At 43.0% G+C, this 26,274-nt stretch overlaps 1 protein-coding gene across 1 annotated transcript in view; it reads right to left on the reverse strand.

Annotated features, from left to right (window-relative positions):
* Window positions 1–14,936: 14,936 nt before the first annotated feature.
* CDS1 (CDP-diacylglycerol synthase 1) overlaps window positions 14,937–26,274 on the reverse strand; it is a 110,009-nt gene continuing 98,671 nt past the window's right edge. Inside the window, exons 12-13 of the mRNA XM_077476409.1 lie at window positions 20,643–20,746; window positions 14,937–16,323 (exon numbers count right to left, since the gene is read on the reverse strand). Of these exons, the coding sequence (XP_077332535.1) occupies window positions 16,191–16,323; window positions 20,643–20,746 (237 nt within the window). The 3' untranslated portion in view covers window positions 14,937–16,190. The remainder of the gene's footprint in view (window positions 16,324–20,642; window positions 20,747–26,274) is intronic.

Consider the following 26,274-nt stretch of genomic DNA (forward strand, 5'->3'; position numbering starts at 1 on the left):
GGAAACCACATCGGATGCGCAGGGATGCACTCCTCCGCCTGTCCCCCTTCAGTCCTAAACCTAAGTAACACAGATATAACTATCCCTACATAAAAGAAACCCGCGGCTATCTCCTGTCTATGCGCCCCAATAACACAACATCATCCCTCAACCACCCCCCCACCTACCTCCCGCCCCCCTATTACTGCTCTACTCTCTTGCTCCATCTTAGACACCTTCTCTAGCCATCTTCTCCCCCAATCGGGGAGCTATCCTTTCCACTAAAAATCAAACGAAGGAACTGGGCACGTGACCCCGACACCGTACACCGAGATAACCCTACACATGAACACCCTTGCTAAGGAAAGAAAACCAATAGACGAAACCAAACATTCAGAGAAGCATAGGTTACCAGCACCAATTCAAACAAGAAATGAACCTCAGGGAGTTGACGATAACCCAAACCTACCATACAATAGTTTATTTCAACATACGATTATATCCAGTTCCGACAAACTTGATTTGTTGGATTCAGCATTTTGAATAAGATGTTTTTCTTGTCACATGTATTACACTGTAACTTGTCGGCCCGATTGGGTCCTGTTCCTGTTATAAATAAAAAATAAAAAAAAATAAAACACACAGCAACCAGCAATTGGTGTTTTAAATGGCCGCGGCACCTTTATTGGTATTAAAATTAATCAAATAACTTTATTCAAAATAAAACAGTGAAAGAATAAATTATATTTCCAACATTTTAACTTTTAAAACAAATGATAAATTTGCTCAGTCATAGAACTCGAGCTACAAATGAATCAATTTATAAAAACAAAGTCCCCACCAGCCAGGTTTGTTGAAAACAAAAATGGCTACCCCAGCACTGCGGCCTGTTCAATGCTATTTTAAAGACCTAGGTTAAAGATGTCTAAACCTACATCTGAAATATGAACACCATCTTGTCTATAAAGACTGGGAAAACCTCCTTCCAGATCAACATGACGGAAAGAGATCCCCCCCAATCCTTGGCAGGAACTTTTCAATGGAGTGATTAACTCTCCTCTTAATCTTCAACAGTCTACCACCTTGCGAATATAACCAAGGCAAGCGAGAAATCATTTCAGAAAAAATAATACGAGTATTAGGAAAAGCTAACTTCAATCGATACAAATCTTGTTTCATTAAAAACATCAATTCTAAAGTTTTTAATCTACCAACATCGTTACCTCCGGAGTGCAGAATTATAACAGATGGAAAAGGCCAAGAAAGAAACAAATCAGAAAGATGAAAGAATAAATTATTCCATTGTAGACCATGAATGCCCTTCCAAAGAATATGAAACTTATCTGAAGGTAACGATAGGTTGGAACCGTAGCAACACTTTGAAGCTCTCTTATGAGCCCAGTAAATATAAGAATGGCCAACTATCCAAATGACAGATTTTTCACCTAAAAATTAAAGCGATAAATTAGGTCGAATGTAAATGTTAAATCTACTAGATTCCCATCTACCCAATCTCATAATGACTGTATCACTTAGACCCAATCTAGCGGCTTCAGTCCTAAACGAATGAGAAGAGAATTTGAAAAGGGAAAGGCCTAAATGGGAAAAACAACGTTTCAGAACTGCAGAAAATTGAAATTTTGTCATAAGGGAAGAATCTATGTATTTTGAGAATTAACATAGGACAAAGGATGGAGTCACCACATGCAAATAGCATGAGCCACCGGCCTTTACCTGTCCTATCTGTTTTAGACCTTCTAATAAAAAGAAGAACTTATCTTCCAGAATAGAAACTTCTGATAATAGTAAACCTTCCAAACTGTGTTTGTTATTTGGCAGAATTTCAGAAATATGAAAAGGCTGCAAAAAACATTAAAACAAAAGCAGCATGAAATAATAGAGCCTCAAACTGAAATGCAGACAAAAGAAGTAGCCAAACACAGCCTGGATAGAATATCTAAAGTAATAGGCCTGCGCAAATCTGGAACCAACTTAACCTTTCTTAAACCCTTCAATGCTTGCTGACTGAAAAGAAACTGTTACAGGCTGGGAAATTATGAAGTTTAAAGAAAATGGAAACTCCAGCTAAGGATTTTCTTTTAATCATATTAATAAGATCCAACTGCATTAAAGAGCAAAGAAAAGCCAAAATCGAACTCTCAGACAGAGGTAATCCAGGAGAACCAAACTCCGAATTGAATTTCAGCCATTTTTCCCATGCAACTGAGTAGTCAGTCCATGTTCTAGGAGCAATCAAATTTTTTATAGCCGAAAATACTGGATTCAAATCAGATCCCAAAGATGACTCGGGCAACGGTACCCAATCAGATCTGCCTGAGGCAACAGCTGTCTGAAAAGGGCCATCTGCAATCAAGATAAGGCATCAGCAATGACATTGAGCTTTCCTGGTATATACTTTTCTTTAACCCAAACATTTAATTTTAAACATAAAAGGACTAAATGACGTAAAAGTTTTATGACCAACAAGGATTTTGAAGAAAGGCAGTTCAAAGCAAATAATACACCTCTATTATCCGTATTAATAATAATATGTCTGTTAACAAATTGGTTACCCCAAATTTCTAAGGCAACCACAATTGTAAAGAGCTCCAGTAAAACGTTCTTTGTCATTTTACTAGAGATCCAAAAGGGAGGCCATGAACCCAAACACCAATGGGAACGGAAAATAGCAGCAAACCCGTGTGATCCAGCGGCATCTGTAAATAACTCTAAATCGGCTGCAAACATAAATCATCCAGAAAAAAAGAACTGCCATTATAATCTTGAAGAAACTGGGACTATACTAATAAATCGTCTTTGAGATAGCAAGTCAACCTGATATGGGAAAAAGACGATTTAAGACCGGACATAGTTAAAGATAACCTTCTGGAGAATATGCTTCCCATAGGCATTATGCGTGTAGCAAAGGCCAGAAGACCCAAAAAAGATTGAATCTCCTTAAGTAAAATCTTATTTCGGTGCAGAAAGAATGAAATTTGGGATTGTAGCCTGCAAATTTTGACAGCAGGTAATTCAAATTGAAATGATAAAGTATTAATTTTAATACCCAAAAATTCAATAATAGGAGAAGGAAAAGAAGGACGCTGAAATATTCAGCTATACAGAAAAATAATTTAAGAATTAAGGAACAAACCATAGATCTAGGACAGGGGTCTCAAACTGGCGGCCCTCCAGCTGTTGCTAAACTACAAGTCCCATGAGACATTGCAAGGCTGACAGTTACAACCATGATTCCCACAGACAGAGGCATGATGGGACTTGTAGTTTTGCAACAGCTGGAGGGCCGCCAGTTTGAGACCCCTGATCTAGGAGGACCAATAAAATGAAATCATCTAGATAGTGAATTATCCCAGTGTGACCAGATTCAAACATTAACACCCACTGAAGAAATGAAGCAAAGATTTCAAAATAATAACATGATAATGAACAACCCATTGGGAGGCATTTGTCATAGAAAAAATAACCATCAAAAACAAAAACCCAAAGACTTATGAGATTCTGGAGCAATGGGCAGTAATCTAAAGGCTGACTGAATGTCAGCTTTGGCTAATAAAGCACCACATCCAAACATTTTAATTATTTGAATAGCGTCGTCAAAACTTGCATATTTAAACGGAAACAGATGCTGGGTCAATTTCGTAATTTAGAGAATTACCTACAGGGAATGAAAGATGGTGAATCAGATGGTAAGCATTAGGTTCCTTTTTTGGGACTAAACCTAAAGGTTTGACTTGAAAATTAACAAATGGAGCGTATAAGAAGGGACCTGGAATCCTATTAGCCAAAATGTCTTTCAATAATTTATCCCTTACTATATCAGTATGGAGAAAAACTGATTTAACATTTTTTGATAACTTGCAACCGGAACCTGCAAAGATAGGAAGTTTAAAACCAGTAGAAACACCATCAATTATTAACTGTCCTTTCTCCATGTCGGGGTATAACATTAACCATGGATGCATTGTGGACAGCCTCACTGGTGTGCAGGCTTTTTGAATGTTCCCTATGTACCTGGTTGCTAGACGATCTTTTAAAACACTTAACTACTGGGTGATTACAAAACAAAAAGAACATTCATGTCGATAATGACATGAATTCAGCCATTTGCACTGAGCCTCATTAAATGCATAACATGTACCTTTTTTTATATACTGATTTTAAATTAGTTGTGCTCAATGTTGGTCTAGCAAAAAAAGGCTTCTGAGGAATGATAAGGTTTAACCACAATCCCACATCTTTGTTACCCCATTTTAGGTTTGGGTAAATGGCAATTTTTTGGCAAAAGGATTAGTCGTAATTAAACCATCCCATACCGCCAAAACTTTTATATGCCTCCAGAACATGCTCCAGGTGTTGAAAAAGCCCAGTGCATTTTTCCGTATGTTTCTCACCCATTATCGCAGAGAAAATGCAGAAGGCCTGAAACCAATTAAAAAAAGTTCTAGAAACAGGGAGACGCCTGTCATCAGTACTATCTTCAGTACTATCTGATTTTGTAAGGAATTCCTTTGAAATGGGTAGTAAAGACAATAGATGTAAAAATTCACCTTTCCATATCTTTTCTTTTAAATTTAAAGGCAAGTGAAAACCCAGGAGGTGACATTTCACAAGGAAGAACCTCTTTAAAACATGTCTCAGAAACAGAAGCAGGCATAAAGACAGGAATATTTGCACTGGTAGAAACAGGATTAACATTAGTTACTGAATTACCTGACCATACATTCACTGGAGAAGGGGATACAGCAGTAAAATGATTGACAGATACATTTCCATTGAATCTGGCTAAAGAGACAAGCAGCTGGTTAATTAGTTCAGTTTGAGCAGACTCACCTGCATAGTTGGTTTCAGGATAATTATAAACAACTGGAATATCTGTCCCTTGTGCTGAGACTTGGCTGACATCTGCACCTGTAAGGGAGGAATGAGACATAGGGGCCCTCACTGCATCCAGCCTGGATGCCGAGATATCAACCTAAGTTACCTGCCTGGGACAAATCCCAGCAGCGCTAGGAGATGATGCTGCTCTGGGTGTATCTTCATTCCTATGCGGAGAGGCAGGAGGAGCGTAGCTTAAGTTAGGTGGTGACAGCTCTTCTCTACCAGGGAATTCAAACAGCAGCACTGAAGAGTGGCATGCCCGGCCTCTACCTCTACGGCGGCGGTTAAGAGAAGGAGATAAAGCTCGTCTGTTCCTCTTGCCGCGCGGACTCCCCCTCAGAGCTCCACTAAAGGAATCCTCCTGCTCAGCTGCATGTTGAGACTGCTTTTCCCTCATTGCTGCTTCTTCTGTGGCTGTGCGTTCCAGAGGTAAGCTCCTATGTATAGAGCGAGCCGGCGAGCGCTGAATTGAAGCGGGGGGGGCTGGACGGGATTCAGCTGACAATTCAGTCATATTCCGTGCCTGGCGAGACGCCGCTGCAGCTGCTCCAGACACAGTGCCTTCTTCAGTGAGTGCCAGACAACGCTGGAGCCACTCATTGCCACCCTCCGCTTCAGCCCTCTCAAGGACTCTCCTAACCAGGGAGTTCATGTCCTGACAGGGCTTAGGAGAGCTGACAGAAACACAGTGGAGGAGCTCACGCCTAACCCACCTCAGGGCATCTGTGAGCAGTCTGTCTCACAGGTACTTATATAACCTCCTATACCTGTGGAAAAAACTTTTTTCCCGCTTGTTGCCTCATGACAAGACCGCTTTTTTTTTCTTTATTAAATCATATACATATACATTTTTATTTCATTTTATTTTATATCTACTCCGTTGGCGGCCACAATCCCATGTTGTGGGCTCCTTATTGTGCCCACTGCTCACGGGTGTTAAACACATCACAAAGATGCAAATGGATTATGAGCCACTGACTAGGAACAAGTGCACAGTTCAGAGGTTAGGACTGCGCTTGTCCTGGGTCAGGGACTATGAATTGAATAAGAACGTTTTCATAAAAAGGTCAACAGTGGCAGCCTGTGCGTCTTTATATGTACAAGTTTCCTAAAAGAGTGCAAAAAATAAGTCAGCTTACTACTGTAGAACATAAGCCTGCTTTCATACTGGGGCATTGCGGGAGATGGCGGTAAAGTGGCGCTATATTTAGCGTCGCTTTAGCGTCGTTTTATCTGCGCTATGTGGCTGCTAGGGGGCCAGTTTTAGCCCCCGCTATTGGCCGAAAAAGGGTTAAAACGGCCTGCAAAGTGCTGCTGCAGCGGTGCTTTGCAGGCAGGTTTGCAGCGCTGTCCCATTTTTTTCTATGGGAAGGTGGCGCTTTAGGAGCAGTAAATACACCGATCCTACAGCGCTCCAAAGATGCGGCTTGCAGGACTTTTTGGATTGTCCAGCAAGCGCATCGCTCCAGTGTGAAAACCCTTGGGGCTTTCACACTGGAGAGACAGCAGCAGCTGTTTCAGGGCGCTTTGCAGGTTCTATTTTTAGCGATATAGCGCCTGCAGCGTGAAAGGGGCCTTAGTGCTCTTTAAAAACTGCATAGAATGGGAACTTTATTAATTAGATCTCCATTTCTTATAATGTATAAACTGTTTACTTGAGGTGCATTAGGCCTCTTGCACACGGATGTAAAATCTACTGTTCAAACTCTTGTTGACAGAAAGATCTTGGATGAAAATTGTTCTGAAATAGGCCTTGCATATATACGCATATATGTGTACATACGTAAAATTCTTCGTCGTCCTCTTCTAGTTGCCAGTGTTGCAATTTACATACATGTATGCGTAAATTACGGCTTGCGCATGCAAAATTCTCAAATTTTTTTTTATGGCTTTGTACTCATTGCTGTATTACTGATCTTTACCCAGCCATGTGCAGTGTTCTATAGACAACAATACACGCATTCGATCAGTAAAAAAAAAAACTTAGCAATTTTTACTCCCATGTGCAAGAGACCTAAATGTCAGAATTCTTTTAAAATATTAAAAAGTATATATACACACTATATTGCCAAAAGGCACCTGCCTTTACACGTACATGAACTTTAATGGCATCCCAGTCTTAGTCCGTGGGGGTCAATATGGAGTTGGCCCACTCTTTGCAGCTATAACAGCTTCAACTCTTCTGGGAAGGCTGCCCACAATGTTTAGGAGTGTGTCTATGGGAATGTTTGACCATTTTTCCAGAAGCGCATTTGTGAGGTCAGGAACTGATATCGATGAGAAGGCCTGGCTCGCGGTCTCCACTCTAATTTATCCCAAAGGTGTTCTGTCGGGTTAAGGTCAGGACTCTGTGCAGGCCAGTCAAGTTCCTCCACCCCAAGCTCGCTCATCCATGTCTTTATGGACCTTGCTTTGTGCACTGATCCAAATCATCTGGTGAAGGGGGGATTATGGGGTGGGGTTGTTTTTCAGGGTTTGGGCTTGGCCCCTTAGTTCCAGTGAAGGGAACTCTTAAGGCGTCAGCATACCAAGACATTTTGGGCAATTTCATACTCCTAAATTTGCGTGAACAGTTTGGGGATGGCCCCATCCTGTTTCAACATGACTGTGCACCAGTGCACAAAAAATGTCCATAAAGACATGGATGAGCTAGTTTGGGGTGGAGGAACTTGACTGGCCTGCACAGAGTCCTGAGCTCAACCCAATAGCACACCTTTGGGATGAATTAGAGCGGAGACTGCAAGCCAGGCATTCTCGTGGACATCAGGACCTGACCTCACAAATGCGCTTCTGGAGGAATGGTCAAACATTCCCATAGAAACGCCTGAACCTTGTGGACAGCCTTCTCAGAAGAGTTGAAGTTGTTATAGCTGCAAAGGGTGGGCCAACTCAGTATTGAACCCTGTGGTCTAAGACTGGGATGCCATGCAAGTGTGTCCCAATATTTTTGACACTATAGTTAGATATATATATATATCTATATATATCTATATCTATAATATTATATACATACACACATACATACATACACACACACACACACACAGTGCTTTGTAAAAGTATTCATCCCCCTTGGATTTTTACCTTTTTTGTTACATTACAGCCTTTAGTTCAGTGTTTTTTTTAATCTGAATTATATGTGATGGATCAGAACACAATAGTCTAAATTGGTAGAGTAAAATTAGAAAAATATATACATAAAACTATTTTCAGAAATAAAAAAATGATAATTTGCATGTGCATGTATTCACCCCCTTTGTTATGAAGCCCATAAAAAGCAACCAATTACCTTCAGAAGTCACATAATTAGTGAAATGATATCCACCTGTGTGCAATCTAAGTGTCACATGATCTGTCATTACATATACACACCTTTTTGAAAGGCCCCAGAGGCTGCAACACCTAAGCAAGAGGCACCACTAACCAAACACTGTCATGAAGACCAAGGACCTCTCCAAATAAGTAAGGGACAATGTTGTTTAGAAGTACAAGTCAGGGTTAGGTTATAAAAAAATATATGCAACTCTTTAGATCCCTAGAAGCACCATCAAATTTATCATAATCAAGTAGAAAGAGCATGGCATAACAGCAAACCTGCCAAGAGACGGCCACACACCAAAACACACCGGGCAAGGAGGGCATTAATCAGAGAGGTAGCACAGAGACCAAAGGTAACCCTGGAGGAGCCTCAGAGTTCCACAGCAGAGACTGGAGTATCTGTACATAGGACGAAAATAAACCCTACGCTCCATAGAGTTGGGCTTTATGGCAGAGTGGCCAGAAGAAAGCCATTACTTTCAGCACAAAACGAAATGGCACATTTTGAGTTTGCGAAAAGGCATGTGGGAGACTCACAAAATGTATGGAGGAAGGTGCTCTGGTCTGATGAGACTAAAATTGAACTTTTTGGCCATCAAAAGAAAACGCTACGTCTGGCACAAACCCAACACATCACATCACCCAAAGAACACCATCTGCACAGTGAAACATGGTGGTGGCAGCATCATACGGTGGGGATATTTTTCAGCAGTCAGGACTGGGAAACTGGTCAGAGTTGAGGGAAAGATGGATGGTGCTAAATACAGGGATATTCTTGAGCAAAACGTGTACCACTCTGTGTGTGATTTGAGGCTAGGACGGAGGTTCACCTTCCAGCAGGACAATGACCCCAAACACACTGCTAAAGCAACACTTGAGTGGTTTAAGGTGAAACATGTAAATGTCTTGAAATGGCCCAGTCAGAGCCCAGACCTAAATCCAATAGAAAATCTGTGGTCAGACTTAAAGATTGCTGTTCACAAGCACAAACCATCCAATTTGAAACAGCTAGAGCAGTTTTGCAAGGAGGAATGGGCAAAAATCCCAGTGGTAAAATGTGGCAAGCTCATAGAGACTTATCCAAAGTGACTTGGAGTTGTGATAGCCACAAAAAGTGGCTCTACAAAAGTATTGACTTTAGGGGAGTTAATAGCTATGAACGTTGACTTTTTCTGTTATTCTGTCCTATTTGTTGTTTGCTTCACAATAAAAACAAAACAAAAAAACACACATTTTCAAAGTTGTGAGCGTGTTCTGTAAATTTAATTATGCAAATCCTCAAACAATCCATGTTAATTTCAGGTTGTAAAGCAACAAAACACGAAAAAAAAAAAAGGCCAAGGGGGTGAATACTTTTGAAAAGCACTAAATAATATAAAAATAAAAAACATTTAAAGCACTAGATGGTTGCTTACCATCCAGCAGCCGTCTACAGTCACTTTTCAAACCATACATTACATACACTGCAAAAGAATTTCAACTATGACAAACATTTTATCAGTTTTCATTTACATTATCCTGCCCACAAAAAATAAAAATACTATGTACCATTTGCCCATGAATTTGTGGTCCCCAACCATTACCATGCTTGCCACGATAGGCTCCAGCAGTGCAATAATATGAAAAGAAACCCATCTTTAACCACTTGCTTACTGGGCACTTAAACCCCCCTCAGTCCCAGACCAATTTTCAGCTTTCAGCGCTGATGCACTTTGAGTGACAATTACGCGGTCATACAACACTGTACCCAAATGAATTTTTTATCATTTTTTTCCCACAAATAGAGCTTTCTTTTGGTGGTATTTAGTTACAGCTCGGAGTTTTATTTTTTGCTAAACAAACAAAAAAAGATGCAAAAAAAAAAAAAAAAAAATCATGTTTTAATAGTTTGTTATAAAATTTTGCAAACGGGTCATTTTTCTCCTTCATTGAAGTGCGCTGATTAGGCGGCACTGATAGGCTGCATTGGTGGGCACTGATGGGCTGCATTGGTGGGCACTGATGGGCTGCATTGGTGGGCACTGATAGGCTGCACTGGTGGGCACTGATAGGCATAGTTAAGGCGGCACTAATAGGCACAGATAAGGCGGCACCAATGGGCACAGATAAGGCGGCACTGATGGGCAAAGATGGGCACAGATAAGATGGCACGGATGGGTGGCACGGATAAGTGGCACGGATGGGTGGCACGGATGGGCACTGATAGGTACCACAGATAGATGGGACTGATGGGCACTGATAGGTGGCACTGATAGGTGGCTCTGATAGGTGGCACTGCTGGGCACTGATGGGCGGCACTGCTGGGCACTGATGGGCGGCACTGGGGTGCAGCACCTGAGGCAGATTTTGGGTGGCACTGTGGGTGGCACTGCTGGGTGGCACTGTGGGTGGCACTGTGGGCACTGCTGGGTGGCACTGTGGGCACTGCTGGGTGGCACTGTGGGCACTATGGGCACTGCTGGGTGGCACTGACAGGGGGGCACTTACTTTATTTCAGGATGGCACTGCGGGTGGCAGGTGGGCACTGGCAGGGGGCAGGTGTCCTTTTAAATTGCTGGCCGTGATCGGGACTGATGTCCCGAACACGGCCGCCGGCGATCGGCTTTTTTTTTTTCTCCTCGCGCTGTCAGCGCGAGGAGGAATACTAGCCGATTACCGGCTCCGTTTTATCACATGATCAGCTGTCATTGGCTGACAGCTGATCACGTGATAAGGGGTCGGGATCGACCCCTTACACGGATCGGTGATCAGGCGAGTCTCACGGACTCGCCGATCACAGAGCGCGCCGCGCGCGCCCCTCAGGGGGCGCGCAGGCCGCTCGTAACCGGGACTACGTCAATAGACGTAGTCCCGAAAATGTGGGTCCGCGCTATTGCCGTCATTTTGCAATAGCGCGGATCCCAAGTGGTTAAAGATGTGTGGTGGGGCTGCAATTTTTGATCACTTCCTGAGCATGCTAGTTGCCAAACCGTCATATGTATTCAATAACTTTAGTTGTTGACCTGTAACAGGTATGTATACCGGAGGATTTTTTAGTTCAGGGACTCAAAGTATTACAGCCAGGAAACTAGCATTTTCAGGAGGTCTGTGGCAGCCAAAGTCTTTCTTTCATAACAGGGGGTCATTAACGAAGGTAAAGGATTAAATATAATTGAACTAATAACAGGTATTGACATATTTTTACACTTACGTTGTGTACAGACATTAGAGGATAGCTAGTTTGTACAAAAGATTGGCGATTAAACATGCAATTTTGCATCAATTGGACTTGTATGTTTGTGGCTATAAAGAGGAGGGAGGCTCGGTAGAAGCCTTTGTTTCCCCAAGGGGACAAAAGCAGGAGGCTTCAGGGAAAGCCTACAAACATATTAACATTCCCTGACTGATCTGTAAAAGGCTGAATTAGGTGAACGTTCCTTCATATCTACGGACACCTTTACTGTAGCTATGTCCATTCGTCACACTAGTTTGTTTGCTCTCTTAACTGTCAAAAACGTGAATCCTCTATTTATAGGTTTGTATTCAAAGTTACAGTTCCCTAGCCAAGGGTAACAATGATTTGGCTTTCGCTGTCAAACAGCCACACCTCAAACATGATACACTGATTTCCCTTGTTCAGTCCGTGTGCACCTTCATTGGGAACTGTCCCAAATTCACAGTGTATGGCCAGCTTTACACAGAACACAAAAATTGCAGGTACAGAAACAGTTAAGGTGCCATTAGCAACTAATCAGAAGTCTTCATACATTAAAAAAAAAAGCACTTCTGGAAGTTAGATTCACATTTATGCATTGTGTTTTACCTTAAGGATGGGGGATCAAAAATCCAGTTAAAAACGTAGGCCTCTTTCACACAGGTAGGAGCCCACTCCGATCAGCAGGGGGATCTGTGAGAAGATCCCCTGCCGACTGGAGCCAAGTTAAACGGATGTCACATCCATTCCCTCTCAGATCATGCTGAGTGGATGCGGACAGACCCTGCTGAGCTCTATGGGCAGCCGGTGTAAACATAATCTGCTGTCCATTTAGAGAACTATAAATAATTTAAGTGCTGCGCTAATATAAGTTGCAGGCTTACCAGATAAAAAATTGTGCATTTTCTAAATACGCTTAGCCCTTGGCTGCACCATCTCAATAGCATCTCTTTCCACAACGCTAACGTTGTCCATCTGAGTTGATCTTCAGATAAGTGGTAAATGCATCCACACACACTCAGAAATTTGCAAAAGTAAGCAGGTATAGGCTTCCTCGCAGAAAATGGGGGAGGCTCTCCTGTGACCTCATAGCGTACAGGAAGTAAACCAGAAGTACATGCTGTTTTACCGGCTGATAAGTAGAGAGGATATTTTATTTTGTGTTTGCAGCTCACTTTTTTTTTTTTTTCGTAGTTTCCAATTTATATTATTTGCTGTCCATTTAGATCAGAATACCTCTGAACTAAGCCTCCAAAATAGAATGGGACGCAGTCCTTTTTGTTTTTTTTTACTGGACCTGATTGAACCCAAAGGACACAAGTCCATTTACATCTGTCTGTCCTTAGGGCTTTATGGACTGCACATTCTGACCAGGCCCACCTGAAAAACTGATAGGTGGACCTGATCAGAATGCAGTGTGAGAGGGGCCTAAAGGATGACAAACCAGAACTTAAAAAATCTTATATAAGCAGTTATAGGATTATATTAAGCCTCATGGACTTTGAAATAGCATCTATGTTCCTGCTCCCAATAGCTAGACATTCAGCTTCTAGATCTAAATTTCTAAATTCAACTAGCAACAGGAAAGAGAGAAGCTGACTAAAACACTGAAATCTGTTCTTCCAGGCACTACACAGATGTGGTGCAGTATTGTTTCTCAGCTATATACTGGTAAAAAGTAAAATACAAGCCATTTAAAGAATTAATCTACTGAAACTTGATCTTTAATGTAAAGATGGGAACCAAAGTGGGTTCACAGCCATTTAGCATCTTATAACTCTTGGGGATTTTAGTGGCAAGGTGTACTCACCAAACTCTTGGCTGTGCCCTCAGTATGCCAACTTAAAAACCAAGAAACATACGTAAATGTGCCTGCTTTATCGTCACTGAGGAATTGTTCATAAAATGATACTGGAGCTTCTGATAAAGAAATCTTGCAATAGACCATATAACATTTACAAAACATTGCAGAGTCTTGTGATCCTAGTTCGCAGAACCCCTAGTGTACCTTAATTTAGAAGAAAAGACACTTTGACTTACCTGTATACTCCATAGCCACATTTATTCTGACTACAGAACAAGAGACAGGCTGCATATGCATACACCAGGCCCTATACGCTTGTACCTTCAGGTGATTGGACACTGGCAAGCTTTTAAAAGGACACTGCCCACTGGATACCTTCCCTATAATTCTACTGCACTCTGTGTAACCTCAGTTTTGGCCAGCAATGCAAGGGAAGCAAACCAAGGGAAGGAAGGACTGTAGTCCAATATATGGAAGTAAGGAGTGTACTGGAAAATATTTATTAATTAATTAGTCTTAGGACTTTTCCTGAATCCCAGACTAGTAACAGCACCAGTAGAAGCTAAAGGATGTATTTAAGGTGGCACACACTGCGTCGATAAGAACCGATATGGCAACTGCGAGAGCTATTGCAACTGCATGCAGCTGCTCCATAACATATTCCACCAAGGATTTGTGAGACTCTCAGAACCTCCACAGCAGAAGAGCCAGAGACTGATACAACTGCAGGAATGTTAGACATTGGGATCTGATCTGTTGTACAGCTCAATAAAAACAGCTTATTTGATAACACCAGGTGAAAACTGTAGGTACTCACAAACCAGCTGCTGAAAGCAGAAGAGTTTAGAATGGCTGGAGGTGGCCTGGTGAATGAAGGTGGCCGCAAAGACTAACTAAGGTGAAATTGCACCTCTTGCAAATTGGAACCTAAACAGACTTTAGGGTCTCTGCTCCGGCATCTATGTCCCCCATTCGGTGTGTTTCACTGAGGGTGCAGGTCAGGCTTGAAGTCTGCCCTGACTCCATGTAATCCACATCACCTCACCCACTTGGCTTAGTCATGAGTGTCTTGTGATTAGGAGCAATGTTGAGAAGGTACTAACTCATGCTGAAAAGTTGAGAACAGAGTATAAAGTGTGCAGATATGACGCTCCAGCTAGTGATGCAGCACTTGATTTCCCAGCATTTTATCCGTAGGGCCAACGGAAAAAAAAGCAGTTTAATAATTGCGCTCAATGGTATCAATACATGTAATAGCTTCTGATGGGCACAGACAGCATATTCATAAAAGAATCTTTGGAGTCCCAACAGAGGCTGTGCCACGGCAATGGACTTGGAAAGCACTTCGCAATTAAACACCATATGCAAAGGTCTGGAAAGCACCAAAGCAGAGCTCAGTGCCAGAAGGTCACATTCTAGGCAGACCCCATAATCTCCAGCCCAGCGTGGTCCAGGCATGGCCTACAAAGCTATTGCTGAGGATACGATACTACAGATAGCTGCATACAGAGCCCAGCACACAGCATGTACATGAAGTCATGAATGAAGAAAAAAATAAAGAGAAAATGGCTAGTAAAAAAAAAAGTTAAACTGTTCTCAGTAGCGAAAGGATGTCCATCCTCCTGGGTCACAAGCAAAAAAACTGAAGCATGCTGGTAGGGGTTATACCTGGCTGGCCAACAACTTTTGGTTGCCAGTGTCCAAATATATTATGCCCAGCCCCCCAAAAAACTTGCTTTGGGCCTCCATGTTAACAGTTTATTCCTTATAATGTACCACAGTTTGTTAGAATACAATACTTTAGATTTATGCTTATTTAAATATGATCTGCTGTAGGAGAAACACAACAGTTGTCTAAAGTCCCATGAATAGTTGGGCTAACATGTTTCTTTGTGCTGTAGATCTTATACTAAGACTGGCCATAGACGGCGCAAATTTCTTTACTGCAGCCACAAGTTGCAGGAAAGAAATTTGCACAGGCACGATCCCCCTCAGCACAGACAGCGCTGACAGTGGAATCCGTTCTGCTGGGCCATTGTCTTCTCTGTCAGTCTGGGAACAGACGGTGGAAGCTGTCCCTGCTTGAAGTGATTATCAGAAGCGAATCCAGCAGGATTGATCAACTCGGTACATTCAGCCTGGCCACTAATGGTTCGAATCTTGGCCGGTTCAGCAGGCCGGACTGATTATAGAAGTTCAAGTAGTCAACTTTCTTTCCTTCAATTTAAAAGAAAAAAAAAGTAGTATTCCTTTAAAATAAAATGTGTTGCAATTATTTCAATAATGTTTTCTGTATTGCAATCCTCCTCCCTAATTTATTTCTTTGGACATTTATGCTCTCTTGTCCTCTTCCAGTGATGACTGCAAAATGTTAAAGACCCATCACAGCATCTAACAACCATTATGCAGTAACCACTTCACTGTTCATACACTGAACACCTAATGATCATCATGTCTACTGCACATGTCACTAGAAAGCCTAGTTGCAATGTATTTGTTCAGAAGAAAATGTAAAAAAAAAAAAAAATCTATATATATATATATTTTTTTTTTTTTAGGTGCCCATTTAAAGCGTGCAAGTCATAAAATCTAATCTATAAAAGCCGTAGAAATAAATGGGAGGCCTGGATCCCTTTACTTAACAGAAGAACGATATACTGTACAAAGTTTATGCAGTAATAGATGTAGGACTGTCCAATACAACAAGCAATGACTGATCCAGTTCTTCAGTATACATATGAAGGATTAAAACCTACTGGACTAATACGTATCTATACGTTGGTCTGGAAAGATCCAATTTCAACCATCAGATCTTTAAATTAGCAACTTTCCCCATCTGTGTCTATACATTTATATAAAATAAGGCAGCTTTGTGCCTTTGTTGAAGAGTCTGAGACTATCCAGGTAGAGGAAAATGTAGAGTCTTTGGTTGAAAGCTCTTCACTCAGTGCAATAAGTCTGATGCGGTTTAGTTTTGGTATCCAACATAGGTTTAGGTTACAGGTCAGAAACTGATGCTGGAATTACTCCTTTCTCAATTAAATGTGCCTTAAACACTTTGTAGATGTTTAGTTGCTGTTCAGGTTGTAGCACGAGAAGTTGCTGCAAGACTTTGCTGGGATTAGGACCTCTACAGATGGAAAAAGAAAACAAATGCTGTAAATTAAGTATTTTTAGGACAAAAATTATGTTAAGGGCAGTCAAACTGACTTAAAACTGTAAAATGGCATTAAAATAATGAATAGCAAATTGAGGGGGGGGTGGATAATTTTAACCTGGCAATTCATTATCAACCCTTTCCGTATTATATGCTAGCATGTTTCATGGTTATCCTTCCCAGGATATGGTAAGTCAGGTCTAACCTTGTCCAAGTACCAACTGTACTGTTATAGGTTTAACCGTGTACCAGCCACCTCAATGACTACAGCACTATTATAACAGTACAAGCTGTTGCTATAAAGGCTTGTCTAAGCCCTTGTACACACGGTCGGAGATTCCGACGGAATGTGTCCGATCGGACTGTTTTGTCGGATATTCCGACTGTGTGTGGTCTCCATCAGACTGTTTCCGTCGGAGTATCCGACGGACCAAGTTTTCCAACTTGTTGGTAAAATTTTCAGACAAAATGCTCCGATCGGACATACTCCAATCATGTGTAGAGAATTCCAATTGGACAAAGTGCCACGCATGCTCAGATTAAATTCCTACATCAAAGCTATTGGCTACTAGCCTGAACGTAGTCCCGTCGTAATGAAATAACGTCATCATGTTCTGAACGATTGGACTTCTGACAACTTTGTCCGACCGTGTGTATGCAACAGTTTTGGACAAAATCTGACGGATTTGGTTGTCGGAATCTCTGACTGTGTGTACAAGGGCTAAGGGTTATAAACACTTGCTGTGCATCTTGCCATCTTATTTATAGGTTATTGACACATATCCTCTTAACTTCTATAAGCTGCACTCCAAAGACGACATACAGAGGGGAGATTTACTAAGACCCCTTTCACAATTAGGTAGTTTTCAGGCACTTTTGCTCTAAAAAAAACATCTGAAAAGCTCCCAAAAACGCTTTTTCCATTAAAATCAATAAATGCTTTTACACTGAGGTGTGCTGGCAGGGCGGTGAAAAAACTCCGGCAAGCGGCATCTTTGGAGTGCCTGGCATTTTATGGCCAGTTTTCACGCGCCTCAGTGTGAAAGGGGCCTAAAGCTGGAACACTCAGAATCTGGTGCAGTTGTGCATAGTAACCAACAAGCTTCTGACTTCAGCTTGTTCAATTAAGATTTGACACCAAAACATGGAAGCCGAGCTGCACCAGATTTTGCACTCTCCAGTTTTAGTAAATCAACCCCACAGTCCCTCTGCTGCATTTGTTGTCTTCGCTCTACTCTACTACTGTATTCCACTACATGCTGTTCTCCACACACAGTCTGTACCATCAATGTTAATAATCCCACACTGCCTACAAAGACAATATCAGGTCTAGTGAGCTATGCAGAACACAAGACATTCCTTAATCTAGATGAGTTCTGCAACATATATCATCAGCACACCAATATTCCATAGAAAGACTACTTTCTTGTTCAGCGTGACATTTTTGGTTGTGCAGGGTCCCCTTTGGAGAATGACACTCGGGCCAACTGTTCAGTGGTGAATACAATGAACTGGACAGAAACCTTGTCTGATCACTACTGTTCCTCCAGCACTGGTGCCTACATCCAGCTAAAATTGTATTTTGTTTAACAGGGAGGGGATTTTCTTTATTTTTTTCTGTTCCTAATTGGGAAGATTTTCTCTCTAACGCTTCCTCACTTTCTTAAAAATCAATTTTTGTCTGTGTCCCTTTTTAGGGAGATGTCCGTTCACATCCTGTCTTGACAGGAAGTGAGGACAAATCTACTAAAAAGTAAAAAAAAAAAAAAAAAAGCAATAAAAACCTTATGGGCTGAAACACTTCTTTGCTTTACCCAATGCAATATACTTTTTTTTTCTGGGTCAGAGGTGTAAATATATTATTCTATAAATTAAAGTTTCTCAACAAAATTTACACTGGAGGTCCCCATGGATCCCAGGGCTTTTCACTATAACAGTGAATTCGTATCTGCATATTGGTGGGTTTATTGTGAGAGGCTGCTCTAAATGACAAAGCAGATGGAAACCAATATATTTCTTCCAAGTTTTTATGACAGCTGACCACTCTGCTATCTCAATGGACAAAAAAAAATAGTCTAGTAAACTTAGGATCTAATATCATAGGTCAGTGGTGCCCAAACTGTGGCCCTTTACTTGCTTTTATCTGGCCCTTTGGGCACTATTTCTCTCACGGACAAGTGATAGAGCATTTTTCCTTCCACTGACACCAACAACAGGGTACTATTCCTCCCACTGATAAATGATGGGGTGCTATTCCTCCCACTGACCACAAAGATGGGGAATCAGTTCACCAATACCAACGATGGTGCATTATTTCTCCAAATAATACCAATGATTGGGCCCTATTCCTCCTCCTACTGACCACAGGTACCATGTCATTTTTTTATTCCCACTGACCACCAAGTCTGAGACACTGTCTACTCCCACTGATGCTGGGGTATTTTCTACCCCAAATGGTCCGGCCCTGTTAAAGTCTGACAGATAGTAAACTGGCCCTTTGTTTGGAAAGTTTGGAGACCCATTATAGGTAGTACTCAGCATGATGAAGAATCAGTGTCATCTATATGATGTTACAGATTTTCATAACTTACTAAATAAGCTTGAGAGGGAAGTTTAGGTGTTAAGGGGTGACAATAGGGACAAAATTATAGAGATACTTAGTTTTATTCATAATGAACACATTTCTTAGCATTATATGATGTTGGCCATTTATAAATGTAGCACTACCCCCGAAGGAGCTGCTGGTTAGATTTGGGCTTACCGTTACCTTCTGTTCTCCTCGCTTCACATCTCCGTGTTAAATGGCCCAGTAACTTGAGAGACTGACAACAGATCCACTTGAATGGATTTTATTTGCAAAACATAGACAATGAACAGTCTCTTAAATTGGAATCAGAGGGTTGGAAAGGAAGTTCAGGTACTCCAATGCCGCGTACACACGATCGAATTGTCCGGCGTACTTAGTCCGGCAAACAATCCGGCGGATAGTCCAGCGGACTTTCTACCGAACGGACTTGGCCACACAGAAAGTCCGGCGTTTGCTAGCGCGATGACGTACAGCACGTACGACGGGACTAGAAAAAGGAAGTTCAATAGCCAGTAGCCAATAGCTTCCTTTTGGTACTTGCTTCTGAGCATGCGTCATTCTTAGTCTGCCGGACTAGCATACTGACGAACTTATTGTCCGCTGAAACCCAGTTACGCTGAGAAAGTCCGCTGAAGCCCACACAAGATCGAATTGTCTGGTGAAATGCGTTTCGGCGGACTAAGTACGCCGGACAATTCGATCGTGTGTACGCGGCATTAGTGTAAAAGTCAAAGTCAAAATGTTGAAGAACTTGCTTAGTTTGACTGCATCCAGGGAATAGCCATTCGCAACTGGATGTTCACTCAAGTTGGACAGTCCCTCTCTCACAAGGCCTAGCAGCCAACAAGGTGCTTACTCAGGAACCAGTCTCTGCCACAGACGTTGTTGTAGAACATACAAGATATGTCTCTGCCACAGACATTGCTGTAGAACACGTAGGGAAGCTAAACACTCGTAGGATACCTGGATCTTTCAGCCAGCTTGGCGATATCCACGAGACCGGATTCTCTTGGGTACTTCAGCCCTTCCAGGCTCTTAATAAGAAACCAACCCGTACGTGGTCTTCTTCTGAAGAGTTCTCCCCTGGAATGCTTGAAGTCACTGGGTCTCTCCCAAACCGGAGATGGCACCCAACTACCTCAGAATCCTCCTTTAGTTTCCTTGCTTTGGGCTAGCCAGCCCCGAGACATCAAAATCGGGTGGATCCGCACCCCAGGCCATAGCCTTCCTGGGGGCTGGTCAGGAGGACCAGGACCATGAAGTCAGTACATCATTCTGGACCGGAACCCTGAACCACGTGACGTCTGCATCTTAAATACCCTCTCCCAGAAAGCATAGCGAGAGCGCCACTCCCACTGGGCGGGCTCCGAGAGAGAGTAACTTAAGCACCTAACCAGACCATAGTTCCATGCCTGCCAGAAGAGACAGTGCCCCCTGTGGCCAGGCTGAACATCTCACAGTTCAGTCAGACTGATGCTGAAGTCTAAATTTAGACAATTGTACCCAAACCAAACTGCAGTTCAGGCATAACTAACTTTGAAAAACGCATAGCACATGCTCTTCAGGAGCCGCCGCTACATAAACATTACTATGTGTTGTATAATTTTTTTGTATTTAACACAGTTTATCACCACAATTAGCAACTGAATATCTTTGTACAAAGCAAGTGCTGGTTATAAAGTAAATTTGCTATAGCGATAACTACCTTATGAAGCTGGCAATGTAAACATGCACAAAGGTTGCCATCAGGTACTGGCAGTCAAAGCGATCCATAATGCCACCATGTCCGGGAATGGTGTCAGCAAAATCCTGTAAAAGTAACATATATTATAGAACTGCATCCTTTTTACTATAGTGAAGACTGGGAAATAAAGATCCACTAATTAGAACAATGAAAAACTCTTTCAACAGTAGTCATTGGTACCCATGAACCTTTCACCAGTTGAGCCCAATGGAGTTTTTCAAAACACAACACATCTAGAATTAATGTCAATGCAACATTTGTGATATCATGGATTCTTATGCCAAGTAATACTAAGAAAGTACACACAGTATAGTCATCCAGAGCGCTTCAAACTATAGCTGAGATTATTAATTTAGAGATAGCAATGGCGATTATCATTATGCCAGGGGTAGGGATGGCGTGGTGCTAAAGCCAATGCAGAACAGGTTTAAGATGTCCCACAAAAAACTACCAAAAGAAGAAATTTTTCTCATGTAAACTCAAGATTGGATTAGTCAGCCCTTGACCCAAACCAAAGTGAGCTGAAGGCTTGTGTCAATATGCTTTTGTTTGGCTCAAGCAGGTTTAATGCTTGTTAGAAGGAGGTCAACTGCAGGTGAAATACACCTGTCAATGAATTCTGAATGTTCTCAGAAGCATCTTAAATGGATGTACAACTGATGCTATCAACACAATCCCAAAGTCTGTTGACAAAGGCACAGGGGATGACGACCGCATTGTACAGTCCTGGGCAAAAGTTGAGAATGACACGAATATACATTTTTACAAAGTCTGCTGCTTCAGTGTTTTTTAGATATTTTTCTCAGATGTTACTATGGTATACTGAAGTATAATTACACTCATTTCATAAGTATCAGAGGCTTTTATTGACAATAACATTACGTTTATGCAGAGTCAATATTTGCAGTTTTGCCCCTTCCTTTTTCAAGACCTCTGCAATTCGCCCTGGCAAGCTGTCAATCAACTTCTGGGCCACATCCTGACTGGTGGCAGCCCAATCTTCCATAATCAATGCTTGGAGTTTTTTCAGAATTTGTGGAGTTTCTTTATTGTTCACCCACCTTGAGGATTGCCAAAAGTTCTCCAAGGGATTAAGATCTGGGGAGTTTGCGGACCATGGACCCAAAATTTCGATGTTTTGTTCCCCAACCTGCTTAGTTATCACTTTTGCCTTGCTCCATCATGCTGGAAAAGGCATTGTTCGTCAATCTGTTCTTGGATGGTCGGGAGAAGTTGCTCTTGGAGGATGTTTGTACCATTTTTTATTCATGGCAAAATTTTGAGAGAGCCCACTCCCTTGGCTGAGAAGCAACCCCACAAACGAATTGTCTCAGGATGCTTTAGTGTTGGCATGACACAGGACTGATGGTAGCGCTCACTTTTTATTCTCCGGACAAGGTTTTTTTCAGGCGCTTCAAACAATCGGAAAGGGGATTCATTAGAGAAAACTTCTTTACCCCCAGTCCTCAGCAGCCCAATCCCTGTACCTTTCGCAGAATATCGGTCTGTCCCTGATGTTTTTCCTGAAGAGAAGTGGCTTCTTTGCTGCCTTTCTTGACACCAGGCATCCTCCAAAAGTCTTTGTCTTACTGCGCATGCAGATGCACTCACACCTGCCTGCTGCCATTCCTGAGAAAGCTCTGCACTGGTGGCGATTCCAACCCAAAGCTGAATCAACTGTAGGAGACGGTCCTGGCACTTGCTGGACTTTCTCTGGTGCCCTGAAGCCTTCTTCAAAACAACTGAACTTCTGTCCTTGAAGTTCTTGATGATCTGAAAATTGGTTGATTTTAGGTGCAATCTTAGTAGCAGCAATATCCTTGCCTGTGAATCCCTTTCTGTGTAAAGCAATGATGGCTGCACATGTTTCCTTGCAGGTAACCATGGTCAACAGAGGAAGAACAATGATTTTAAGCACCACCCTCCTGTTATAGCTTCCAGTCTGTTATTCCAACTCAGGGGTAGGCAAGCCGTGGCACGCAAAGCCTCTTTTGCCAGCACTCGACTCCCTCCCCATCAGCAGAGCAGCACATGGAAGTGTCAGTGAAACACTAATACATTTCAATTTCAGAATTCCCCATGCCGCACCTGCACAGATGGGGAGGGACTGCGCCCCTTCACATTGTAAAAGATGGGAAACATTGTTTGGTTTTCTAACTTTACTGTGATCATCAGCTTTTGTGACAGTGCAGTTCTGCTCCGGGGGGGGGGGGGCGGTCCCAGTTTCCAGGAGGAGGAGGACTGTCTTGACTACTGCTAAAGCCAAATCACATTCCTGCTAGCCCTGTCCACCATCTGGAGGAAGGGGACTCGCTTTCTTACCACTACCAATCTCAGAAAGAAGGGATTTCAAAAGTGATTTAGAAAACACAATCAGGTGACAGTTTGTGGAATTACTGTTGAGCTTCTGGGAATGTTGTTGAAATTATTCCTGAACCTTTGCGTCACTTACTACTGAACCCCTGCACTCTGTGTCCCTTTAAGCTACAGCCAGTATTCAGTGCAATGAAAATCACACCCAACCACTTTTTGTCAGCTAAGGGGGCCCAACTTATGATCCTGCATACAGGCCCACTACTTTCAGAAAATGCCCCTGACCTGAGCTCATCATTGCGCATCCATTCCAGATGCTAGTATATGACATCACATACAAGCACGTGGGCTGGATGCGAGAGGTGAATCAGCAGGGATTAATGTGCCAGGACAGGTAGATGTGTCTCATCTCTGCTTCCTTTCACCACTCTGCATATCACACATATAATAGATGAGAACAGGGTACAGCGGTGGAGCAGATGAGCAGGAGGGTACAGCGGTGGGGAAAAAAAGCAGGAGGGGTTCAGAGGAGGACCAGGAGAGCAGGAGGGTTAGTGGTGGGGCAGAAGTGCAGGGAGGTACATTGATGGGTCAGATGAGCAGGGGGGGTTCAGTGTTGGGGGAGATGAGCAGGGGGATTTAGTATTTGGAAAGAAAATCCGGGGGTATAGCAGTGGGGCAGATGTGAAAGGGGGTGTGTTGGTGTGGCAGATGAGCAGGGGTTTACAGTGGTGGGGCAGGAGAGCAGGGGGTTACAGTGGTGGGGCAGGAGAGCAGGGGGTTACAGTGGTGGGGCAGGAGAGCAGGGGGTTACAGTGGTGGGGCAGGAGAGCAGGGGGTTACAGTGGTGGGGCAGGAGAGCAGGGGGTTACAGTGGTGGGGCAGGAGAGCAGGGGGAACAGTGGTGGGGCAGAAGAGCAGGGGGGTACAGAGGTGAGACAGATCTGCAGGAGGTACATTGGTGGGGCAGATGAGAAAAGGGGTTACAGTGGTGGGGCAGATGAGAAAACAGGTTACAGTGGTAGGAGATGGGTGCAGTGTTAGGACAGATGAAAAGGTTATTCATTAGTGAGACAGAATAGTATGGGGATACAGTGGTGGAGCAGATGTGCAGGGAGGTACATTGATGGGGCAGATGAGCAGGGGGGGGTTACAGTGGTGGGACAGAAGAGCAAGGGGGTACAGTAGTGGGGCAGATGAGCAGGGGGTGTTACAGTGGTGGGACAGAAGAGCAAGGGGGGTACAGTAGTGGGGCAGATGTTCAGGAGGTACAGTGGTGGTGATGAAAAGGGGGTTCAGCGGTGGGACAGAAAAGAAGGGGGGTTCAGTGTTGGTTGGGCCAGTTGAGAAGGGGGTTACAGTGGTGGGAAAGATGAGTGGGGGAGGGGTTCAGTGTTGGGGCAGAGGAGAAAGGAGGTACATTGTTGGGACAGATGAGCAGGGGGTTACAGAGGTGGGGCAGAGGAGCAGAGGGGTACAGAGGTGCGGCAGATATGCAGAGGAGAAAGGAGGTACATCGGTGGAACACATGAGCAGGGGGTTACAGTGGAGGAGCAGAAGAGCAGGGGGAACAGAGGTGGGACAGATATGCAGGGGGGGTTACAGTGGTGGGGCAGATGAGAAAGGGGGTTACAGTGGTGGGGCAGATGAGAAAGGGCGTTTCAGTGGTGGGGCAGATGAGAAAACGGGGTTACAGTGGTGGGGCAGATGAGAAAACGGGGTTACAGTGGTGGGGCAGATGAGAAAACGGGGTTACAGTGGTGGGGCAGATGAGAAAACGGGGTTACAGTGGTGGGGCAGATGAGAAAACGGGGTTACAGTGGTGGGCAGATAAGTTCAGCGTTAGGACATATGAGAAAAATGGTTCAGTGGTGGAGCAGATGTGCATGGAGGTACACTGGTGGGGCAGATGAGAAAAGGGGACATTGGTGGGGCAGATGAACAGGAGGTTACAGTGGTGGGACAGAAGAGCAGGGTGGTACAGATGAGCAGGGAGGTACAGAGGTGTGGAAGATGTGCAGGGTAGTACAGTGGTGGGATATATGTGCAGGGTAGTACAGTCGTAGGGCAGATGAGAAAGGGAGTACATTAGTGGGGCAGATGAGCAGGGTGGTACAGTGGTGGGGTAGATGTACTGGAGGTTACAGTGGTGGAGCAAGGGGGTACAGCGGTGAAACAAATTTGCAGGGTGGACAGTGATCTGAAGTGTGAAATTGCAGGAATGGGGGCTGATCTGAGGCATGAGAGTGCTGGATGTTAATTTCTCACTACTTAAGTAGTTTACTTTATAAAAAAATCCTTTTCGTGATTGAGATTGTGAAGTTGACATTTTGTTTTTAGAAAATCGGCACACTCAGGGCCGTTTCACACTATTGCGATGGCAGACATTGTATGTAATTTGCAGCGCCACTGCTGTTCCCATTACATGCGATGTCTGTGCGGTGCAATGTCAGGCATACAGATAGTATGGCTAATATTGCACCGCATTCAGTGCAAACATGCACAGGACCCTTTTTTCTGTTTGGACCAGAATCGGATTGGATGTGTGTTCACACATATGCAATCTATTTCACGTCCGAACTGTCAGTTTGCAGTGCGATATGCGAGCTGAAATGGGGGTGTTGTTAACATATAATGACACTCCCCAGCAGTTCACATATGGCAGTGTGAACTGATATGCGTGTCGGGTGCGATGCGGGATCCGCAGTTGATTCGCAGGGTTCTCGTATAGTATGAACCGGCCCTCAATTTCTTTGAAAACATTTTTCGGCACACTGTGCTCAGAAGGTTGCCTACCCCTGTTCTAACTCAACCAGCATTACAGAGTGATTTCAGAGTGATTTCCAGGCTTGTCTTCATCAACACTGACACCTGTGTAAATGACAGAATCACTGGCATGATATCAGCTGGCCCTTTTGTGGCACGACTGAAAAGCAGTGGAAAATTTTTTGGGGGATCAAGTTAATTTTCTGATAAAGATGGACTTTGCAATTAATTGCAATTCACCTGATCGCTATTCATAACATTCTGGAGTACATTATACATACATTATAAAAAATGTAAAAACCTTATGAAGCTGGCAATATAAACATGCACAAAAGGTTGCCATCAGGTACTGGCAGTCAAAGCGATCCATAATCCCACCGGTGGAAGCAGACTTTAAGGCAGACTTTGTGAAAATTAATATTTGTGCCATTCTCAAAACTGTAAACACTACACGTTATTAATACAATGGTACTAGTGCTTGTTTTTTTACATGAAAATCGATTTTCCACCTAAT

The sequence above is a fragment of the Lithobates pipiens genome, unplaced genomic scaffold (assembly GCF_037356315.1).
Source record: "Lithobates pipiens isolate NorthernLeopardFrog02 unplaced genomic scaffold, aLitPip1_a1.2 Scaffold_13, whole genome shotgun sequence".
Classification (NCBI taxonomy): domain Eukaryota; kingdom Metazoa; phylum Chordata; class Amphibia; order Anura; family Ranidae; genus Lithobates; species Lithobates pipiens.